The sequence below is a fragment of the Neolamprologus brichardi genome, chromosome 16 (assembly GCF_056152115.1).
Source record: "Neolamprologus brichardi isolate AB-2024 chromosome 16, ASM5615211v1, whole genome shotgun sequence".
NCBI classification, from domain to species: domain Eukaryota; kingdom Metazoa; phylum Chordata; class Actinopteri; order Cichliformes; family Cichlidae; genus Neolamprologus; species Neolamprologus brichardi.
Genome location: NC_142119.1, coordinates 19,812,071 through 19,827,724, shown reverse-complemented (window position 1 = coordinate 19,827,724; position 15,654 = coordinate 19,812,071). Strand labels below are relative to the sequence as shown.

General features: G+C 40.3%; 1 protein-coding gene across 9 annotated transcripts in view; it reads left to right on the top strand.

Annotated features, from left to right (window-relative positions):
- mcf2lb (mcf.2 cell line derived transforming sequence-like b) overlaps nt 1-15,654 on the top strand; it is a 42,836-nt gene continuing 27,182 nt past the window's right edge. For 6 of the 9 annotated variants that reach the window (XM_087853225.1, XM_087853223.1, XM_087853232.1 and 3 more), the window contains exon 1: nt 5,804-6,195. In XM_087853225.1, the coding sequence (XP_087709351.1) occupies nt 6,039-6,195 (157 nt within the window). In that variant the 5' untranslated portion in view covers nt 5,804-6,038. Of the gene's footprint in view, nt 536-5,803; nt 6,196-15,654 lie in introns of those variants that run through there. The other 3 variants (XM_087853224.1, XM_087853231.1, XM_087853228.1) reach the window with 1 other exon arrangement.

The following is a 15,654-nucleotide window of genomic DNA, read 5'->3' as shown; positions in this document are numbered from 1 at the left end:
AGGCAGAAGCATGCATGTGTGAATGAGGCTGTCTGCTGCTCCGCCTCCTCCCCGTCTCCCTCCTTCACCATCCTTTGCGCTGCATTTTCCTGCAGGAGACTCGTCACTGTGGCTGAGGCTGTCACAGCCAAAACAGCTTCAGCATCAGCATCATTTCCTCATCTGTATCAGCAGCATCCACTCCATCCTGGAGAGCATTCATTTTTCACAAGCATACTCGCACTGCCACGCAGCGCACACCCCCTTTTACCTCTCTTTCCTCTAGATTTTTAACCCACATCCTAGGTTCGTTTACCCTGTCGCATCTCCCTCTTCCCTTCTGCTCAACTCAACAGTCTCCCTCACCACCATCCACTCTTCCATAGCACCGCTCAGCAAAAAGCAGGCAAGCTGTCTCTTCTTCCTACAAAAGTGTCTCTTAGCTGGACAGCTGGTCTTCCACTGTCCCTCTGGAGGATGATCCTGTGGATGAAGACAGAGGAGATGGCCCTCGGTGAGCTGCTAGTGAGACTGAGGACCGTCACCCAAAGCATAGGTGGGTGGCAACGACACAATGGGAAGCAGCTCTTGTCTCTGGTCATTGTATTTTTTGCTTGCTGAGGATGTTGCATGTTGATCTTAAACATAGACATAGGTAAAAATACTATTACTAAAATGCAGGCACAGTAAGAGACATATTATTCCTTTGCCTTGATGGAATTAAGTCCAAATGGACATCAAAACAAAAGCAGTTTACAAAGCCAATGCAGGATCACAATGTTGAAGCATGTTGTACAGGAAACCACACAAGCTTGAATGTGCTGCTGTTCATGATCATTCTGCCTCAAGACATGCAGGTGCTTAGCCGGAATACGATTTTATCTTCTGAAATAAAATGTGGTTCATGCTGACATTAAAGAGATATTAAAATATTTACAATGCGGATAGACAGAAAAACTATTGCATGAAAAGCTGTCTCATTTTTTTACAGAAACACAGGCTGTACACAGGGTGGTTTGTGTTGTGATACACTACCTCACTAACCCCAATTGTAGCACTCCACCCTAGACAACTATAGGTGTGGAATATGTCTGATTAGCAAAAGTGTTTTTAAAAAATGAGACACAATGACCTTCCTCTGTAACCGTGGAATGATTATTTAACATAACCTTTTCATTTCCGAACATTCGCACGGTTTCTTTTACTGATTTTGCTGTTAGGTCTGCCTTCCTGAGCTCCCCTCATGGTGTTTTTGTGGTTAGACGTCTTTTTTTCTACTCTATATATGACGTTCTCCTGCTTTTGCAGCTTCTTGATTTATCGCCACCAAATCAAGGACAGACGTTTCTCCTGTGCTAAACTAATGCCACTGATGTGATTTGTGATCTTTGCTTCTGGTCCCTTTTGATCCATTTATAGAGATCTCCCCTAATCCACTCACCGCCAGCACACAACCACTCTAATAAGCATGAACGCACACATGCACAGCCTGCACAGACAACCTGCCAAACACTTGGGTGTGTTAATATTTTATTTAATGTTTGTAAAACCTTAGAAAAGCCTACCCTAAAGAGTTATAGCTTTCAGACCCTCATTTCATTTTGCACCTGTACATGTCAAGCTAAAGTGTGCGTGCTGAATGAGAGGAAATAATGTTTTACTAAGTGCATTTACTGGTTTCCCCTTTGCATGGTTTCATTTTTAAGATGGTGAAAGCATGGCAGTAGTGAGTGGGTGGACTTGACTAAGGAGGGGGGACTTGGCTATGCCCAGGCTAGAGGAATGAAAATGCACAGACTCTAAAGGCAAATCAAGAATTGCATCACTCTACTTAGCTAAAATCAAAATGAAAATAAGGTCAGATTGTTACTGGGGTTTATTAAGTCTGCAATACTATCCTAAAACTGTACATTAATCCAGTCCCTGGTAGCTGTTTATAAGGAAGTGTGACAGGAATTCGCTGTGGCAGGAGAATGAGAGCAGTAATCGGCTCAGAGAGGAGAGTAACGCTGATCACAGAAGACAGCAGAGAGGAAGGGAGAGTGAGGAAAAGGGAGATTCGGGGAATCGAGTCAGCTAAGGATGCATAGGATTTAGCATCATCTAACTTGAAGAACTGTTTTGTTTTCTTGTTGTTTTTCTCCTCCTCTGATGGATGTTGCATTGTACACTGTAGAAAGCTGAAGTATTAATGATTTTTTGTCCCTTGGGGAATACTGCACTCCTGTCTGTTTCAACTTCTGGTTGCTGGCTGTCTTTGCAGTGCTATTAGCATGAGTGCAACACAACCTGATATAAACCAAAAAGATCTATTTGGATCATAACCTGTAGATGAGTGCATTTTCCTTTTTTGGTAAAGATGATGGGTGATCCAGTTCATCTGTCAATGTAGTAAGCTGTGGGTGGACAAGAGTAGTTTTTTACAGCTTATTCAAGGGAAGGAGAAAATAAAATATTGGGTACATGGTAGCTTTTCCTAAATGCAATTAAATAAAGCTAACGGATTTTGATCAGATTGTTGCGAATTACACTGTATGTGATAACAAACCAAAATATTAGACACATTAAAACTTTGACCTGATGATGGTGCTAGAATACAGGTTAAAGGATCACCACAGTAATCATTCTAAGGGACGTGTGCGTGGGTCTTTGTGTAGGTGTGTGAGCCTTTATGGCAGTTTATCAAATACTTAGATGTTCACTCACAAAATCACAATTAAAGACACGTGTTGTTTCCGTACAGGAAGTCATGGGATCACTAGCGTCATGTGTAAACCATGAAATTTCATGGCAGTCCTTTTAACAATTGTGGAGGTTTTCTAGTACAATAACACTCATGAACCAATCCATAGCCATAGAAAACAGTAGGTCAACTATGAATATAATACTTAGAGCTATAATCACTGGAAGCCTCTTTCTAACTTTCTAACTGGGCATTTGACCTACTTCCAGCTGATTTAAAAGGACACATCCAGTTCACTGAGTCACAGGTGTCGGCTTTTCCAGCAGGAATGTGTGAAGCTGCAGCTGGTGAAGCTTAGGGGGGCTGTTTCTTTATTTTTTATTCATCGTGCAGCACACACATGCAAGCCAAGTGGAAGAGGCTTATTATATACTGCGTGGGGGAGTTTATGGCGTGGAAGGAGCTGACTCTCATGAACCTTTGCTTGAAAGCAGTCCATCTATCCCATGAGTATGGTTACATTTTGATAATGGTCATTTGTAACTGAGCAGATTTTTCACTGTTTCATTGCTGGAACATTAACTCAACAAGGAGGTGTATAAATCAAATACTATATTGTGTCAGGTTCCTTTTTAAGCTAAAGGTTCATTCTGCCCTAAGTGGGCTATGCTGTTCATCCTTAAAGGCAGAGCAGGTGTATAACCAGATGGATCCAGCAGGCAACTATCAGCTTCCAGCTAGCCAGCCATGCTCAGAGAGATATAGTACCTAGGGATAGCAAGAGTGGTAGTAAAAACATTCTAAATTTGTCTTTTGCTAGTTACAATTGCTGTTTCATGTAAAACAAAATCTAATGTATCACTATATATATCCACCACTTTGGGATACACTGAAACATTTACTAAATGAGATTCAGTCTGGACCCCTGTAGTGTAGAGAAGATTTCACTCTGCAGTGGTTTATATTTAGCGGTGTGGCTGTGTCCTGTGACCTTCCTCTAATGTACATGAAACCCCAGAGGCAGGGATGGAAGCAGTAAGACCTTGACAAAGAATAGAGCATCAGTATAACTTTGATTAAATAGAGAAGAAATCATGAAAGGTGGACCTGAGGTGAAGATGGTGATTTGCTGCAACTGCAGTCTGACTTAAAAAGTAGGCCCTATATAGGATTTGTCATTTGTGTAGAAGGGTATCAGCTAAGCCATCAGCTGATCAGCTTGGACTGCAGCTGAGCTTGACTTTGAGAAAATGCAATGCTCGATTTGAGGTCCCCAGACGATGAATCTAATGGCTTTGGTGATTCCCGGTCAAAGTGTGTGGAGCACAGAAGAAAGCACCATTATTAACAAGTGTACATTTGTGGTTTTTAGTTAAATGCCTTGACAACTTTTGGAGTGTTTTTTCATGACTGTAGACTCTTTACTTATTTGTGCTCTTTGCAGGTTTTACAATATTGGGTTATTGCTTTGGTCTGTATGAAGGAGAGGAAATTTAAGTTGTCAGTTCATCAGTTCATGCCCTGAAGCTCAAGCACACTTGGGTTATCTTTGTCTGATAACAGGAAGAGAGAGAGAATAGGTTTTCATAGCACTGTATGTAAGTATGTGCCCAAACACCAAAGGGGTAATAGAAAGTTAAGTATAGGAGGTGGAATATGTCATAAATGGGGGATCAGACATGATTAACAAGAAGACAGGGATGGAGGGATGAGGTGGAAATTAGGGCTGAATGTCTGTGATGGCCAAACCCGTGGCCACACTCTAAAGTCAATAACTCTTGTATTTTCATTTCTTCATTTGAACATAGTAACACACTTTAGTTCCCAATAACTTTATTGATTGGTTTGGATACATCTGTTCTATTTGTAAGCGCGCACATTTAGTTTACTTATGTATTCATATCACTTCATTACTTACTACTAGCCAGGGTTTGAAACCACTAAATGCAAAAAGGGATAATTGGACCACACCACCACTTCCTACTGAAGGGGAGAATGTGTGTTTTCTTTAATTTAAAAACAAAGTATTTGTATGTAATTAAATATTTGAGTTTAGGGTTTAATGGTTTTGATTTTCTTCTTTAGTGTTTAGTTGATAAACAAACTAGATTGTACTGCATTGTGTTGTGATTTATGATTGTGTTTGTTTGTTACCCCCTTCATGTGTCACAATGGTCTGATCAGCCATTATATATATACCCTTGTATGTCATTTGTGTTTAGGTCAGTTATGTTTGATTGGGCAGTCATTTGGTTTATTGTTTGCAGTCGTTGCCTGAGTTCAGTTTTGTTTCTTTGACCTCTTTTATGAGCTCAACATTTATTACTTTTGTAAATATAATTTTGGGGAGTTAAATAAATGAAAACCATATTTTTCTAATAATTCCTGGGACGACTCCTGTTTTTCAACTCGGTCCATCACAATGTCACTGAATAGCAAGCTGAAGTTGTGTGTCCCATCCGCTGTAGGTGCCTCATTGGTATGTGAGAGAGTGCATCTCCCCTCTCATCTCTATTCTAAGCCTATAAAGTGCAAGCTGCCTTTTTGCTTGCCAGCCAAACACTCACACAAAACCCACAAATAAACCCATGCCTGCCAATAAGCAACCTCCTCTCCACTGTGTTTGCTCCTCCTCGGTTTCAGGCAACATAGTAACAAGAAACTTTTTAACTGTTGCCAAAAAGTTTATGGGTTTTTTTTTTGTTTTTTAAGTCTTACAGGTGATTGGCTTTAGCGCAGTAGTTTTTTGCACTGTGAATTTAATGCATGGAGGAATCCCGTGAGATAGAGGGAAAGAAAGGGTAGATTAGTTCAGGAGTAGAGGAGTATAATTAGCCTAAACAGCAGAAGGGGATTTATGCTCTGCCGGCTGCCCTCTGCTTCTGCTGCCTTCCACCCTCCTCCCCTCTTGTCCTTCCTTGGAAAGCATTGCTTCTCTCAGTTGTCAATAGTTCCACTGACGATGTGTGTGTGTACTAGGGGTCTGTGTGCGAATGTGTGTGAAGGGACCTGGGCTTGTTCTCACCTCTAGTGTGAACAGTGTTTGTTTCAGAGTTTATGCAGACAGTGACTCAGCTGTTTGTGATTCTGCAAGCTTTGCACTGTGCGCTTGCCTTGAGTCCTCAATGTGGCTCTGCAGAGGACAGTAGGCTTATCTTATATGTAGCCACTGCAAACATCTCCGCACAGGAACACGTGTGAGTGCATCTCTTTGTAATCCTGAGTAACCTGGCATATTAAAAGACGGATCCTTCCCATGTCAGCATTTGGGAATTATGCTTTGGAGTCTGTCAAAGCTTTAAAAAGTGCAGCGAGGGGTCTCTCTCTCTGGATGACAAAGTTTGTTTTAGAGGGGTGAGACCAGCAGCCAGCTCTAATGTCTCTCCATGAGTTTCTTCGGGAGGGCGGTGAGGCATCGTTCCGGATCATGAACCGCCTCAGTCATCTTATGCAGAACTTGGAATTCTCTGGACTGGGCTCGGCTTTCCCTTTCAGCCCTGCCAGCCGCAAGAACTCCTGGAGAGCCTGGGATGGTAGGACTGAGAAAAAAGAGTGTATTCTGTGTGAGAGTGAGTGTGCATGTGTGCACGTATACTTGCAACTTTTTGTGCCTGTGTGTGTATTTGCGCATAATATATTTTTCATTGAAGCTAGTATGTAGGGCATCACGCCCAGAGACTCACATACAGTGTTTCCTGTGGGCTTCCCTTGCCCCTACCCCCTCTGCTTGGCTGTTTCTGTGTCTTGATGTGTATAACATTTTGTGTGTGAGTGCATGACTGCGCAGCTTAATCAGCTGCTTCAGTATCCAACATGCACATCTCGGCAGCTGCACTGACATTTTTCCATAGAAGCAGTGAAAAATTCTTCAGCAGATGCAGAAACTGCAGCACAGAGCAGCAGAGCTGGTGCAAAGGAATGCTGATTAAAGCTGCTGAGCTAACAGTTTGATGTCGTCTCAGCCAGATTGTTGCCACTTTTACTAACACACAGCAAGAAAAGAAATGGTGAAGAAAACCAAGAAGAGTGTTTCTCAGTGGGATAGTGGGATGCCAATGGTCCCACTTAAGCCATGTGAGTCAGGGGTCTTTTTTCAGTGTTTTTCTTTATCTGGGAGATATAGAAAGCAGCTGTTTTCAGCTATTCTCCTGCTGACTGTCTATATAAATATTTTAAAACCTTTTGTATTCTTCATATTCTCGTTTCCCATGTTTCTCTTTGTGATTTTGTTAGATATTCATGCAGTGCCTGCTGTAGGTTTTACTTCTACATATACAATTTGTGCATATGCATGATCTGAACACACAGTATGTGCATTTTTGTCTGTACCTGAAGCTATGAGATTTCAGAGGAAGGTTTTCATTTCCTGTCCTCCCAGCTCTGTTTTAGTCATTAGCTATGAGGAGAATTTGAGAGAGGGATCTCTGTTTTTTAGATGTTATGTTTTGTAGACTGAGACTATTAACTCTGACACCATGGAAAATTCTCAATAGAAAAGATTAGCAAATGTTTTGGTGTAGTAGTTTTGTTTGATTTCTTGCATTTGCAAGTAACTCATAGTCTGCCAGTCCTTCGCTCTTCTTGTTGATCAAAGTGATTTTTGCACAGTTGTCGCAGCCTTTATAATAACATTTGTAGACAGTGAAACTGTATACAGAAGTATGCTAATTGGCCACTTTATAAGAACTGCTCATTGATGCAAATATTTAATCTATGTGCCTACATGTGCAGAGTTGGCAGCATTTAGACATGTAGACTTGGTCAAGATGACCTGCTAAAATTCAAACTGAGCATTAGAATACCTACACCAGTGAGTTTACATCAGAATGAAATTTCAATGCATTTACTCGCCATCAGATTGCACAATCTCAATAATAAATAAATCTAAAAGTATAAAATCGAAAAATATAATCTAAGATATGTGCACATAATAATATAAGAGAAATGAGTCCATATACATTATTATTGGTAAAACTTTACAGAATATTAACAATGGAGCAGAAAACCAAAGTAAATCATTATTCCAGGCATTAAATTGCCCTGTTCTAAATATACAGATGTGAAACGTTTAAAGAAATTTGCCTTGTGCAGAAAATAAGGAAGAAAGTAGCCAAAAAGGCTGGTCCAAGTGTTTCAGAAGCTACTGATTTACTGGGATTCTTCCATAAAATCATCTCTAGGGTTTACAGGGAATGATCCAAAAGAAAGGAAATATGCAGAGAGCAGCAGTTCTCTGGGTGAAAATGCTGTGTTGATCTCAGAAGAGTATCTCTGAGCATGTCAAACCTTAATGTAGATGGACTACAACAGAAGACCACACTAGGGGCTATTCCTCTCAGCAAAAAACAGGAAACCGAGGTTACAGTCTGCATGGGCTCACAAAAAGTTGAGCCTTTTTCGAGCAGAAAGGAGGGGAGAGAGAGCAAGGAAGGACATGCAAAGGGTCACAGTTTGGACTCAAACCCCGCCTGCTGCGTTTTAGCCAAAAGGCATGTGGCTTCCACCACTGAGCTAAGCTGGCACTCTGACTTTCAGTTTATGATGCAACATTTGATTGGTTGAGTCAACTTTGTGTAAATAACATAAAAGAATAAATCCATCCTGCACTGTACCATTCAGGGGGTTTGTTGGGTTATATTGGTATTGAAGATGTTTTCATGGCCCACTTTGCACCTTAGTACTGACAGAGCATTGTTTAAATATCACAGTCTGAGTATTGTTGTTAACCATGTGTCAGTATAGCCATCTTCTGATGGCTGCTCCCAGAAGGATAACCTACTATCTCACAAATCATCTCAAACTGCTTCCTTGAACATGACAGTGAGTTCAGTTTACTCAAGGGGTATCCACAGTCACCAGATCTCAGCCCAGTAGAACACCTGTGTGATATGGTGGAAACAAAGATTTACCCAAAATGCGGGTGGGGTGTGTATGAGTGTATGAGTGTGTGTGTGTGTGTGTGTTCTTAACCGTTTTATGCAGCGTGTTTTCTTTTATTCGACTGACTCTGTGAACTGATTTGATGGACTGTGCCTTGTTTGACTATCTTGCTCACTTTAAGCTGCATAGTTTTCCAGTCTAGTGGCTTTAGCTTTGAACTTATAAAGTTTATGGCACTGATAACCTGCATGCCCTTGGTCATAAAGCAAATGCCCACGTTAAACACACAAACACACCGATGCAGAGGCAAGCTGCACACACTTTACACAAGTATATGTTCCCCAAGCCATTTAGCACCACTGCATCTTCGTTTAATAGGTATTGGCTGAATTAGGAGACAAAGAATCAAGTCTATTAGCCTTTTTTTTAACTGAAATGTATCTTTTGAACAACTCACTGTAATGGAATCTAAATTGCCACTTTGTATTAAGAGACAGCGTCTTTCTTTGAGAGGTCTCCTAAGAATTAAGTCTTTCAGTAAGTTTGTAAGAATGGGGTCTTTTGAGCGGAGTAAACAAGAATAGAGGCTTTGAATGGATCGAGTCACTGAATGGTTAAATGGGGATGCAGGCAGCAGTATTTGAATGGGTTGGTCAGAATGGAGGCTTTGTACTTTTAGTCCACATTTCCTGAGATAAGGCAGACGCGGATCACGTGTTTTGTTGCCGTAGGTAAATGAGCAGTGGAAGCTGCAGTACCTTTAATAACCAAAGTGACGCACAGCAGCTTAATGCAGAACCTATTTCCCTATTCTTGATTAGTCATGAAGAGGCATGACTACTTCCTTTTTATTGGTCAGACTGTCAGTTATGTAAAGTTGGAGGCTTTTTAGCTAGTTTGATAACTGTCCTCTTAGGGGAGGTATAAAGGTAGTTGGACCAGGAGAGAGGGTGGGGTCTAGCAGTACACTGTAGCTTTTGTATACAGGGAAGGTAACCTGAGGTTGGAGGAAGTGCTCTCAGTTACTGCGTCTGCGGGCTGTAGAGCACCTGCAGCCTGACCAAGAGGTTAAATGTAGTGTCTGGCGAAAGGTAGAGTCAGGATGAGAGGGAAATTGTTGTTGTGATATTGTTTATTAAGCTACATGGAAGAAATGCTGGAGAAGAGAAGTGAAGGAGACATAGACTGGGACAGGAAGATGGGAAGAGAGGAGATAGCAGATTTGGGCTCCTTGATGGATGTAGACATCGAGGTTGAGCTAGATCCTGGGTTTTGCTTGGAAATGGACTCAGAGGTGACTCTAGCTGGACAGGTGAGTCCAGGCTCACAGGAGTGCTCTGACAGTGAGGAAGTGGACTGGTTTGTAATTAAAGGACACACAGATTCTCTGGTTGTGGGTGAAGACATGAAAGAGGGAAGGGCAGCTGAGATTGAGGCGTATTACACGTCAAATGAGAATGGAGAGACTGATGAAAATGCAAACATAGATATGGAAGATCAGAGGAGCAAAGAGGAAATGGTAGAGGAAGTACTGGATGCATTTTTGGGGCCAAGGGAGGAAATTGGGGTTCATGTCCGGCTCACTATTGAGGAGGTGGAAAGTTACTACAGATTTTCTTGCCGTTGCAACTGGTTATGTGGTAAGTTATACCTATTCATTCTTCATCCTCTCTTTCTTTTTTATTGTTGTATTACATTAAGAGCAGTTTAAGTAATGGCTCTCATATCTTCAAGGGGGTATCTTGTTATCATTAAGACATGATATTTTCATTCTTGAACTTTCAAATAATTCTTATTTTTCTTATACTGTGCGTTTGTGCAGGCCTCAGTTCATCCATGGTCTGAGAAAGTAGTTCCTCTCCCTTCTTTTTCTTCTGGAGTGTCACCTTTGATAAGAAAAGAAAGGCTAATATTTATTTCTCTCTAAAAAATACCAGAGGTTCAGAGAGCATCACAGCACTGAATTTGGACAAGGGCCAGAAATGACTGACATCACAATGTAAACCCAGTAAATCATTTGACCAAAGAAATCGCGATTAGGTGCTGAGCCACCACAAGCAGCAACAGTGCAAGTTGACAGAGATATTTGAAGATTCTGTAAATCTTCTGAAGGGATTGAACCATACTGCTATTCAATTTTCTATGCATCCAGCTTTCTGCCATTTATGTCCAGACAACACTTCCAACTTATCCCCCACACCACACAATTTGGATATGCCCACAAAAAAGTCACTTAGGAGTAATCAGGAGCCCAAACCACATCACCTGGCTGCTTTTGAAGTGGAGGAACAACAGCTTTTCATCCTTTTTCTAAGACCTTCAGCTGAAGCTCTGTTGCTTGTATCATTTTCTTTTGTTCACTACCTACATAGCCAAGGGCGAGGGTAGGAACATAGATCGACCAGCAGATTGACAGCGTAGCTTTCACATTCAGGTCTCTTTTCTCCACATCAGACCGGTGCAGCTTCTGCATCACTGCAGACGCTGCACCAATCCATCTGTCAGTCTCCTGTTCCACTCTTTCCTTGCTTATGAACAAAATCCGATATACTCGTAGAGCAATTTATTTGCTTTTTTATACTAATAAACTTAGTGACCTCTTGTATCTTATTAATGGGAATGCTGTATTACTAGGAGCCCAAACCCAGTAGGATAGAAATGCCTCATTCTAACATGAAGTCTCAGTTTGCAGTGAATTGCAGCAAACTTTTCTCCAGTGGGGACAAGTGAGCCTATATCAAGAAAACTATAACTATAACAGCAAAATGTTCCAAAAAACCATCAAGTCCCTTCACTGTAAGTCACAATGAGATAAGATAGGGGTTTTTTTGTTTTGTTTTGTTCTTTTTCCAGGGGTAAATATCACCCCTTGCCTTCCTCCAACCATTTGCTTTATCTCTGCTACTCCTCCTCCTTCATGACCCCTTAAGCACCTTATTCCCTCTTGTTGCCCACCCAGACCCCCACTGCTCCGCTTCCTGCCCCTTCCTGTTCCCAACTGTTAATTATTTGAATTTTATATTTTTTGAGTGCATTACTATAAGATCACATAGAGGGAGTGGATCAAGTGAACAGCTCTGGTGAATGAAGCAATTTCTTAACCATATAAATTAACAAGAAAATAGGCAGTTTGTTTTGTTGCATGTGCGTGTGTGTGTCAGTCACGTGGGCCTGTCAATCCAGGATTTCTTTCCCCTCGTCTACTCCTGCTTAATCTGTGTCAGTAGTGGCAGGCAGTCCAGGTGTGTCACTGTGACCCACTAAAGTTTGACCAATTGCCCATAAACGTGTACGTGAGTGGATGCTAATCCCAGTCGTTAAGCTTTCTAAAGAACATTAGCGCCTCACCCAGCAGGTGGTATGTGGTTGTGTGTCTGTATGTGAGTATGTAGGGAATGTTGAAATTACTTGAAAATTATTTAGAGTGAATATTTTTTGTAACAGACATAGTTACTGTATCACTAAAGAGCAGAATGCTCTAATAATAGCATCTCAGACATCTTAATGTAAAGAGTGCTCTGTTACACGTACATCCTTGTCTCGCTTTAGGTTGTTTTGACACCACAGATACTCTGAGGAGAGAAAATACAAAGAAAGACAGACTGGGAAAAAAAAACTTCATAGTTTCAGTGTCTTGTAGTATCTGATACTGTTTCAATTCACAGCCAGAGGGGCTTTTAGCATTGTGCATGTGTGAATAGTTTATGCAAGCATGTGAGAAAATTGTGATTTGTAGAGTAAGGGCTATAGGAGATACAATTGGTATGAAGACTCTAATAAAATAATGTGTAATAATAATAATACATAGTAGAAGGTAACCATAAATAAGGTTATGTTAACAAATCAAAACAAAAAAAGCTGTTAAAAAGGAGCCAGATCGGATATTCAGGGGGAGACTTTTCGGTAACCGAATAGCCCCTTTCTCTAAACAGTGCAGCTATTGCCGGCCTGGGTCGGGGCCGGCTTTGATTTGATCTGCGTGGGAGATTCTGGGTGCAAGGTGTGGTTGGGCAGGTCAGAAAGTGGAAACTCTTGGAGGTTTCTGTGTGAACTTGAGCACATTAGAAGCTTGCGAGCACCTGTGAGAGCTTTCCAGATGGCTAGCCTCATGCAGCTTTGTGTCCAATGACCTCAGGCACTGCTGGCCATTATCGACGTAACAACACTGCTTTACCAAGTTACGAACATCAGATATGGTCATTTATCTAAGCCTATATCCACTTGCTTTGTTTCTTTTATTAAAAAGCCATTTGTGGGCGACACCCTTGCTTGAGGTTAATTTGAGAGAAAAGAGGAAAAGAGAGTTTTTGTTCCGATTAACATCTGTAGGGGTCAGTCAGTAGAGAACCTTTATTATCGCTTGGCCTTAAAAGCATTGAAGGGACAAAACTAACTCAGTTCAAAGAAAAGAGGATTTTTACTAAAACAAACTGAGGTTCAATCAGTCAGTATGTGATCAGTATGGTCTGCACACCTACATTTAGGAGGGTAATGTACAATAAATTTGTCCAAGCTTAGTGCTACAGAAACATGTATAGTGAAGGAGATTATGAGTCCGATTATTTGACTGATGATGGCGACTGGGTCAGGTTTTTGCTTTTGAAATGTACACTTTACTGAACTTCAGACACATGCGTCAGTGTATTCCTGGACGTGGCAGATTAGTGTAATCTTGGAGTCCACCTCAGAGGTCTCCGGCTGTCATGCAAGATTTAAAACCACCTGCTACAGTAAACAGAGGCTGTACAGGACTACGTGTGATAGGCTTCACAGAGGTCGTGCCATTGAGGTGCACTCCCTTTATTGCTAATTTGGTTTCTTACACATAAGGTGGCTATAAAAACAATGCTGAAAACCTATTTTCTTGGCCGTCTTGTTACTGATTGACTTCTTAAATGACTTTTTTGTCGAATTTGTTTAATGCTGCTCTCTCCTAACTCTTAACAGCTTGGAAGAAGGCCAGTGTGTATCAAAAAATCTTAACATCTGTAAATTACTGACGGCATTGATTTGTTTACTTTTTGCTAGATCACAGTTATAGTCAAACACAATATGATTAAGCCAATATCACTCTAAGAAATCATTCATAGTACAGGCTAAAAACATTTTGAAAATCTGGTGAAGAGCAGTTCTTGGTGTTTGAAATGTCACATTATCTTTCATTGTTGGGCTGTTTTAAACTGACCACGTATTCTGTTCTTGGCTTGCATGTGCCTTGCATTTTTAGTTTATACACAGAACTTTAAAAAGATGCCTAATATTCCATTTTATTCGATTTTTTCATTAGACTACTATTATGGCGAGAAAAAACCACGAGCACTCATACGTCTGTGAAAGGGCTCTGCTCTATAAAATCAACAACAATTAGAGATTAGATTAACAACAAGATTAGATCAAATATGGACTGAGAGGGGAAAGGGCAGCAGTAACAGGGGCCAAGTGTTACACACACAGTTGCTTGAAACAGAAACAAACTGGAGTGATTACTTACTCTGCACATGCTCATTAGGATTCCCTCCCTCTCTCTCTCTGCTTATGGAAAGACTACACAGTTGCTTAACTTCTGCAGAAATTCTCAAGGACAAAGCTGGTTTGGATATAATGAAGTTATATGATGTTTTGGATATGAAGCATTTTTCTTCTGCTGTCTAAAGTTTGGATGACTGTGAATTCAAACTTACATCAGTTCTATCCCTGTGTTAAAAATTTACATCAACAGCCCATTATAACATAGGTGTTTGTAACTAGAATCCAGGATTTTAATGTACTGTTGTGGCTGGGTCTGTGACCCAGAATTTTGTGTTTATTTTTGCATTTGTGATTTATAATGTTATATTGAAAGGATGTTAAGATCTAGGATTATCATGTGTTTGCCTTGAGTTTAGTTTCGTTTATGTTTCTCCTAAGTCTTCTGTGTTACTCTCATGAATTTCTTGTCTGTGTGCTTCATGTTGTCTAGCCGGTGTTATGTCACATGTTTCACTTTTTTTTTTCCTGTTTGTCTTGTGTTTCTTTGTTCAATGTGTTTCATTTTACTCCTCCCTGTAACGTCGCTATGTTCATTTGTGTCAGCTGTTTCCTCATGTGTTTCCACTTCCCCTGATCACCTCCTGTATGTATTTAAGTCCACTGTCTTTCTTTGTTCAGTGTCAGGTCGTCTGTGTTAATTCCTTCTGTGTCACGGCAGGTTAAGAGTTTTTCATGATTCTGATCAGTTCATGGTTTTTCATCACGGTTATTTGCATGTTCCTGCTCAGAATCATGTTCCTGTCTGTAGTCATAGTTATCATAGTTTAATCATAGTAACCACAGTTTAGTTTCCCAAGTTTAGGTTTTAGTTCAGTTTTTGCCCCTATTCGCCTTTTGCCTTTTGTACTCAGGTTTAATCAGCCTGAATAAACGGCTCACTTTTTGTTTGAAATGCAGTTTCGTCTCCTTTTCACGCTACACGCCATCGGCTCCCCCTGGCTGGGACAATCTATTGGGGGCAATTGTAACAGTTTATTGTTATTATTGTTGTTTTCTTTAAAAGGACATATTCCACTACACTATGAAAAAGCATGTTTTGTGTAAAATAGTGTTTTTTTTAATGTGTTAAAACAATATTAGCTTACATATGGACAGGAGAAAAAGAAAGCAACAGTTTGCAGGTATATGCATGACATATACAGGTGAAGCATGTGAGAAATAAATAAATACATATCATCTATTTTACTTCGGATGCTTTTAAATGAATATATCAACATGTTTACATGATCTTATTATGTTATTTTATCAAGATCTGTTATGCCATCTGCCATATCTGTTGTCAATACTAACATGAAATACGTTAGAAACTTGTTTCATCAAAGCACTATCATACATTTAAGTCACCTGTACTTTTATTTAATATGTAGACTTAAAATCGAATTACCACTAGAATAGCTTCCAGGTTTTTCAAGTCTTTGTAGGCTTTGGCACATCCTGCAATACCCAACATTTAAACAAATTTTAAAGTATTTAAGCTATATCATTAGATACAATTGCAGCAATGTGATTACCTCAAAGATAGCTTCTTTTTGAGATATAGTTGCGTGATGACTTTTTTATATAATAATAATAAATTTCATTTA